The sequence below is a fragment of the Schistocerca serialis genome, chromosome 9 (assembly GCF_023864345.2).
Source record: "Schistocerca serialis cubense isolate TAMUIC-IGC-003099 chromosome 9, iqSchSeri2.2, whole genome shotgun sequence".
Classification (NCBI taxonomy): domain Eukaryota; kingdom Metazoa; phylum Arthropoda; class Insecta; order Orthoptera; family Acrididae; genus Schistocerca; species Schistocerca serialis.
In genome coordinates, this window is record NC_064646.1 from 44,731,148 (window position 1) to 44,739,529 (window position 8,382).

The following is an 8,382-nucleotide window of genomic DNA, read 5'->3' on the forward strand; positions in this document are numbered from 1 at the left end:
ACCATTCACACTGCCCTTCTCTGTATACATTCAATAGCCTCTGTTAGTTCTACCTGGTACGTGCCCACACACACTTATTCTAGAACCAGTCACACGAGTGGTTGTAAGCAATCTGCTTTGTAGACTGATCACACTTCCCCAGTATTCTACCAATAAACTGAAATCTACCACTTGTTTTACCCACAACTGAGCCTATGTGATCATTCAATTTCATGTCCTTACGAGGTGTCATACCCAGGTATTTGTATGATTTGGTCGATTCCAACAGTGGTTCATCAGTAATAAAACAGTAATGGGAAATAACAGAAACCTCCTGCCCTAATGAAGTAAATAACACAACATTGTATAACAGTTAAAGTAAATAGCAAACCTTTCACTGTAATAAAGCTAATAAATAAATAAAACCTAGCCTATTGTGTAATATAGTTAATAAACCAATAAGCGAAGACGTTTAGCCGCATCCATTGTGGATTTTCCATTGTTTAAAGAATCAATAAATATTTTGTTAAAAGCTTTGATAGTCATTAGTGTGTTTCCAGAGTAGAATCTCAACTGGCACCACCACGTGACGTCTCTTTAGGGCGTTTTTGTTCTCCTGTGGCGGTGCTTGTGGAAGGAGGCCCAGTCCCCATGCCACTCGTGGCCGACGCACACAGTGACCGACGAGCACTGCTGTGTGCGACGCTGTTTGAACTAGCATGCTTCTGAATAAATAGGAATTGGTATTCAAGCTATCACCACTCTGTTCGCCGAGCAGCAACCCTTGTTGCCAGTTGTGTATAGATTTTATTTCCACCACTGTATTTAATTTTGTTTTACTGTCAGACACTCGCTCTTCCATATGTAGTCATTAATTAAAATGACTGGGAATATTTTATTTTAAACTGCTGAATTTACAGTGGTGATCATGGTGTACCGTATTTACTCGAATCTAAGCCGCACTCGAATCTAAGCCGCACCTGAAAAATGAGACTTGAAATCAAGAAAAAAAAATTTCCCGAATCTAAGCCGCACCTGAAATTTGAGACTCGAAATTCAAGGGAAGAGAAAAGTTTTAGGCCGCACCTCCAAATCAAAACAAAGTTGGTCCATTGTAGTATGAGAGACAATTTAGGTCGAATGAATGACAATACAGCTACAGTAGTTTGGTTCGAGTCGTAAGCTTAGCAGTTAAGCTTTAATCAGGTAGCCATTGCTATGCGTCAGGTGCTCCATCCGTATTTATATGGGTACCTTTCCTTTTTCACGTGCTTCGTCTGGTTTGAATCGATTGCTTATTTTTCTTTGATCTGGTAAGTGCCGTTCTCTTTGTTACAGATGTTTACGTCACTCTAAGCCGAAAATGCATTACTGTACTGTGTCATACATTGATTGTCGCATTCTGATAACGAGTGTTTACGGCCTGTCTTGCTTTTGTGCACGCTACCGCCACTAACAATTAAAAAAAAAGAAAGGAATCGTCTCATTAACAAAACAATGGCAAAAGACTGCTATTAGTTGTTACTTACATTGCTGCTTTCTTTGATAATGATCAACAAGAACCAAATAATAGACTGCATATGATAGAAAACGAGAGTTAAGCGAAAATTTTTCTCCATTTGAAAATCTTTGCCATCGCCTCTTTAGTACATTTCATTCTGCACAGAAATTAGAGTCATCTTAGTTTAAAAATCTAGTCAATTGCCGTGCTTCATTTCTGACTGCATCACTATTAGGCATAAGAATAATACGAATATAAACATGACACGATATGTATATTCTTCCGCATTTGCTGTTGTCTCACTCTAGTTTCGTAGTTTATTTAGGCAGACAGGATTTAAATGAGATAGCAGCAAACACGAAAGAATGCATGGCAACATGTTTATATTCATATTTTTCTTATGGTGGAGAGAATACTGCATGTGATTCACAATTCATAAAAGTTCCTGTTAGCAACCATCTCTTCTCACAGGTAGGAAAAAATTCAGAACGTAGAATTGGCCATACTGACAAACGTCCCGAACAATCTTGCCGGTCGGATTTTCGTAGTACATTGAAATGCTGTCACATTCGATGATGAACAATACGGAATTTGTATTTACTTCGTTGGATAATGTATGAAAACGCAGCGGTCGAAACTCGGAGCGGAGAAAAAAGCTCGTCTTCCACCTTTTTTTTAAATTTATTTACTGACGCAGAGGTTTTGGCGCCAGTGTTTATCTTTGTGCCTGCAAAGCATGCCTGTGTAGTGGTACATATATTCGACGGCAGGAGTTAGTTGTGGCGGCACCTACCAACATTTTTCAGAACTTCCGCTCACTTTGCACTCGATTCTAAGTCGCAGGCGGTTTTTTGGATTGCAAAAACCGGAAAAAAAGTGCGGCTTAGATTCGAGTAAATACGGTACTTCAGCACCAGTGCCCTCTGCCGGCTTTAACTATGTTGTGTAAGTATAGGACAGCTCCAGGCCATCACTGACACTTAGTCTGTGTCTGTATGTATAGATTATTGACATTGACACTTGTATCAGAATATTTTTATGGTATGTGTCACTGTTAGCTACATATCCTTCATGTATTCATAGTACATTTAGCCTCAGCTAATAGAATTTACTTAGTCACACTACTGTTTAGTCCCTTTTACAGACTTTGTCCTAAGTTGATAAAATGTGTTTCTGTAATGGTTTTGTTTTGGAATCAGCATAATGTTTTTGTTTTGTATAAAGGATTTTAAATGAGTTACTACATCATGCAATAATTATTTGTATTTTTTGATTTAAGGTTCACAACTTTGAGGGAAAGGGGCGTGGTATTGTTACGACAAGAGATTTCCACAAGGGTGAGTTTGTAGTTGAATATGCTGGAGAACTCATCAGTATGACTGAAGCAAAAGTCCGGGAAGCACTCTATGCACAGGATCAGAATACTGGCTGTTATATGTATTACTTCAAGCACAAGAACACTCAGTACTGGTAAGTAACCAAAAAAAAACTGAAAGTTTTGGCATGTTGGATGGAACATTGGTATTTGTTTAGCATTATTTTTCTACTCGTAGAACACATACTTTTTTGCAAATTTAGTGTGGCCTTTTGTCACTGTTCATTATGTTTAAAAATACAAGTAAAAATTCTTTTCCTTACTTTACTGCTTTGTATCTAGACATAAAATATGCAGTTTGAAAATACAGTAAATTTTTTACACAGTCATGTAGCCTCAGGGACACAGTACCAGAAGTGGCTAAAGAATGTCTTGGAACAGTAGTGTGTAAAAGTAGGATGAAGCAAACAGCTTGGTGGAATGACACAGTCAAGGCAGCCTGCAAAAGGAAAAAGAAGGCGTATCAAAAATGGCTACATACTAGAACTCAGGTAGACAGAGAAAGTTATGTTGAAGAAAGAAACAAAGCCAAACAGATAATTGCAGCATCCAAGAAGAAATCTTGGGATGACTTTGGAAACAGGTTGGAGACTATGGGTCAAGCTGCTGGAAAGGGAGGTAAGAAGGAAATGGCAAGTATTTTGGACAGGTCAGGAAAACTGCTGGTGAATCCTGTGGATTCCTTGGGCAGATGGAGGGAATATTTTGAAGAGTTGCTCAATGTAGGTGAAAATACGATCAGTAATGTTTCAGATTTCGAGGTACAATGGGATAGGAATGACGATGGAAATAGGATCACATTTGAGGAAGTGCAGAAAATGGTCAATAGCTTGCATTGCAATAAAGCAGCTGGGGTGGATGAAATTAAGTCGGAACTCATCTAATACAGTGGAATGTCAGGTCTTAAATGGCTACACAGGATAATTGAAATGCCCTGGGAGTCGGGACAGGTTCCATCAGACTGGACAAAAGCAGTAGTCACACCAATCTTTAAACATGGAAACAGAAAAGATTGTAACAACTACAGAGGTATCTCTTTAATCAACGTTGTGGGTAAAATCTCAGGTATTGTTGAAAGGAAAGTGCGAGTATTAGTTGAGGACCAATTGGATGAAAATCAGTGTGGGTTTAGGCCTCTTAGAGGTTGTCAGGACCAGATCTTTAGCTTACGGCAAATAGTCGAGAAGTGTTATGAGTGGAACAGGGAGTTGTATCTATGCTTTAGAGATCTAGAAAAGGCATATGACCGCGTTCCTAGGAGGAAGTTATTGTCTGTTCTACGAGATTATGGAATAGGAGTCAAACTTTTGCAAGCAATTAAAGGTGTTTACATGGATAGTCAAACAGCAGTTAGAGTTGACGGTAAATTGAGTTCATGGTTCAGAGTAGTTTCAGGGGTAAGACAAGGCTGCAACATGTCTCCACTGTTGTTCATATTATTTATGGATCATATGTTGAAAACAATAGACTGGCTGGGTGAGATAAAGATATGTGAACACAAAATAAGCAGTCTTGCATATGCGGATGACTTAGCTGTGATGGCAGATTCGATTGAAAGTTTGCAAAGTAACATTTCAGAGCTAGATCAGAAATGTAAGGACTATGGTATGAAGATTAGCATCTCCAAAATGAAAGTAATGTCAGTGGGAAAGAGATGGATGGTTTCAAGTACTTAGGATGCATATTCTCACAGGATGGCAACATAGTGAAAGAACTGGAAGTGAGGTGTAGCAAAGCTAATGCAGTGAGCGCTCAGCTACGATCTACTCTCTTCTGCAAGAAGGAAGTCAGTACCAAGACCAAGTTATCTGTGCACTGTTCAATCTTTCGACCAGCTTTGTTGTATGGGAGCGAAAGCTGGGTGGATTCAGGTTACCTTATCAACAAGGTTGAGGTTACGGATATGAAAGTAGCTAGGATGATTGCAGGTACTAGTAGATGGGAACAATGGCAGGAGGGTGTCCACAATGAGGAAATCAAAGAAAAACTGGGAATGAACTCTATAGATGTAGCAGTCAGGGCGAACAGGCTTAGATGGTGGGGTCATGTTACACGCATGGGAGAAGCAAGGTTACCCAAGAGACTCATGGGTTCTGCAGTAGAGGGTAGGAGGAGTTGGGGCAGACCAAGGAGAAGGTAGCTGGATTCGGTTAAGAATGATTTTGAAGTAATAGGTTTAACATCAGAAGAGGCACCAATGTTAGCACTGAATAGGGGATCATGGAGGAGTTTTATAAGGGGGCTATGCTCCAGACTGAACGCTGAAAGGCATATCAGTCTTAAATGATGATGATGATGATGATGATGAGTCATGTAGCCCAAAGTAAATGACAGAGCACACCTGTGTTATACAAAGTGATGATCTCCCTCTTTCTTGTTTGTTGTGCAACTAAGCAAATATCTGGAGCCTCTTTGACAGAAACTTGTTGTAGGTAAGGTATTTCACACGGAAACTTTGGATGTCACTGTGATGTTCAGGAATTACGTGCATCCATTCTTCTTGTTTTTCAATGATCTTAGAAAAAAATTATTTCCATTGCCTGAATTCTATTTTCCTTGTGATCTGTAACTCACTGGTGTACAACAAAGGAGGAAGAGGTATGGCCTTCTACATTTTCAGTCATCTCCCTTTTCATGTTTTGTTTTGCAGGTATCTATTTACTGTTGACGATTTTGTGGCTTTTGCGAGTTTTTTTTCTCAGTATCTTTACCAAATTTGTTTATATTATTGTACCCTAGATCATTAAAACTATTTGGAGTGCTCAGTAAAATAGTTTCAGAGTGATACAACTGTTTGTGTTTTCTAAAGTATTATACTTAATCATTTTTTGTTGTCCTGTTTCTCGTGGGTTAAAGTCAGTGACTTAAATTTCAGTGTGGATGCCACAGCAGAGACAGGAAGATTAGGGAGGCTCGTAAACCACAGTCGGAATGGTAATCTCGTGACAAAAACTGTGACTGTAGAAAACAAACCACGGCTTGTTCTTGTTGCTAAAGAAGACATACCAGCAGGTGAGGAGGTGATGTACGATTATGGTGACAGAAGCAAGGAATCTATAAGGCATCATCCTTGGTTGACTTCTTAGTGTTCCACGAAATCTGAAAAGAAGAGCATGTGTGATGTCATGTGCCTCATGTAACAATAATGAATACTTGAAAAATAGAATAAACGGTAGCTCTCAAAAGAGGGAAGAATCTAAAAACATTCCTTGCCTATATAAAATATGCATGAATTATAACATTTGACAGATTCAGGATGAAAGGGATTTGGCAAGTTATGCACAGACATTTTTTTTATAAAAAAAAAAAAAAAAAAAAAGTACAGATAATGTAAATTTTAGAAATCAGGCGAAAGAAAAATTGTTGTATGTTACAACTTTTATCACTATACACTAAACAAATCGTGTATTTAAATTTTCATTATAGAAAAATCAAAACACATGTATATTCAGTGCATTGCTAGAAGTACATGATATATTTTGACTGAAAGTTTGTCTAGTTTTTATGTTAGTTTAAGGACACAAGCATTATAGTGATTTGTTTTTTGACTGTGCATTTTTGTTTGCGTCACATATAATATTCTCACAACTGTGGCTATGTATTACGATTTGTTGTTGAGTTTGTAGCTGTATGAAAGTAATTTATTGCACTTATTCTCAGAACTCTTTCTCTTGTGTAGTTTGTTCTAAATGTTTTATTTATTAGTACACAGACATGGCATGTGTCTGACACTGCCAAAATTTTAGGATAAAATGTATACTGAATTATTTGTTATGTAACTACATTAGTTGAATGCAGTTAATTTGTGTACTGTTGACTATAAATTTGAATTGTGTGTCTGAACTAAATTCCCACAGGATTTTTATTTCATTTGTAAGTATTTGTTTCTTTTTAAATCATTCTTAGACTGCTTTCTTTGTTTTTAATCTAATGAAATAAATTAAGTGTATTATATTTTGTCTGTAATTCAGTGAAGTAAAGAGACTAAAACTATGATAAATTTTTGTGTATGTTGTTGTAGTTATTGCAAAGAAGATGTAACCTCTTTAAAACATAATTTATTTGAAACCTGGTAAGTCTGTTCCAGTGAACCTGGTAAGTCTGTTCCAGTGGTATGTTACATTCCTGCAGCTCTCAATTTTATGTACGAGAATGCCGGCTGATTTGTTCGATGATTATGGTTTCCATGACACATTATCTAGTTTTGGAGGTGATCCTCATTTGATCATATTAGATTTTGTTCAAATTTAATGTGCAAGTTTGATAGCCGATCAAAGGAAGATTTACAACTTTCTATTTTGGAAATGGGGTGTCTCTTTACCTTTTCAGACCTGAATTTTGTCTGGACGTAGGAAAACATTTCTTTATGCTCTAATGCGTTTTGGTGATTTTTAAATGATTTTAGATACAAGATTTATATACACTCCTGGAAATTGAAATAAGAACACCGTGAATTCATTGTCCCAGGAAGGGGAAACTTTATTGACACATTCCTGGGGTCAGATACATCACATGATCACACTGACAGAACCACAGGCACATAGACACAGGCAACAGAGCATGCACAATGTCGGCACTAGTACAGTGTATATCCACCTTTCGCAGCAATGCAGGCTGCTATTCTCCCATGGAGACGATCGTAGAGATGCTGGATGTAGTCCTGTGGAACGGCTTGCCATGCCATTTCCACCTGGCGCCTCAGTTGGACCAGCGTTCGTGCTGCACGTGTTGACCGTGTGAGACGACGCTTCATCCAGTCCCAAACATGCTCAATGTGGGACAGATCCGGAGATCTTGCTGGCCAGGGTAGTTGACTTACACCTTCTAGAGCACGTTGGGTGGCACGGGATACATGCGGACGTGCATTGTCCTGTTGGAACAGCAAGTTCCCTTGCCGGTCTAGGAATGGTAGAACGATGGGTTCGATGACGGTTTGGATGTACCGTGCACTATTCAGTGTCCCCTCGACGATCACCAGTGGTGTACGGCCAGTGTAGGAGATCGCTCCCCACACCATGATGCCGGGTGTTGGCCCTGTGTGCCTCGGTCGTATGCAGTCCTGATTGTGGCGCTCACCTGCACGGCGCCAAACACGCATACGACCATCATTGGCACCAAGGCAGAAGCGACTCTCACCGCTGAAGACGACACGTCTCCATTCGTCCCTCCATTCACGCCTGTCGCGACACCACTGGAGGCGGGCTGCACGATGCTGGGGCGTGAGCGGAAGACGGCCTAACGGTGTGGGGGACCGTAGCCCAGCTTCATGGAGACGGTTGCGAATGGTCCTCGCCGATACCCCAGGAGCAACAGTGTCCCTAATTTGCTGGGAAGTGGCAGTGCGGTCCCCTACGGCACTGCGTAGGATCCTACGGTCTTGGCGTGCATCCGTGCGTCGCTGCGGTCCGGTCCCAGGTCGACGGGCACGTGCACCTTCCGCCGACCACTGGCGACAACATCGATGTACTGTGGAGACCTCACGCCCCACGTGTTGAGCAATTCGGCGGTACGTCCACCCGGCCTCCCG

At 40.1% G+C, this 8,382-nt stretch overlaps 1 protein-coding gene across 1 annotated transcript in view; it reads left to right on the forward strand.

Moving 5' to 3' along the window:
* The window catches only part of LOC126419191 (histone-lysine N-methyltransferase PR-Set7), a 45,723-nt gene extending 39,577 nt beyond the window's left edge, over positions 1 to 6,146 (forward strand). Inside the window, exons 5-6 of the mRNA XM_050086326.1 lie at positions 2,760 to 2,950; positions 5,731 to 6,146. Of these exons, the coding sequence (XP_049942283.1) occupies positions 2,760 to 2,950; positions 5,731 to 5,941 (402 nt within the window). The 3' untranslated portion in view covers positions 5,942 to 6,146. The remainder of the gene's footprint in view (positions 1 to 2,759; positions 2,951 to 5,730) is intronic.
* Positions 6,147 to 8,382: the final 2,236 nt, after the last annotated feature.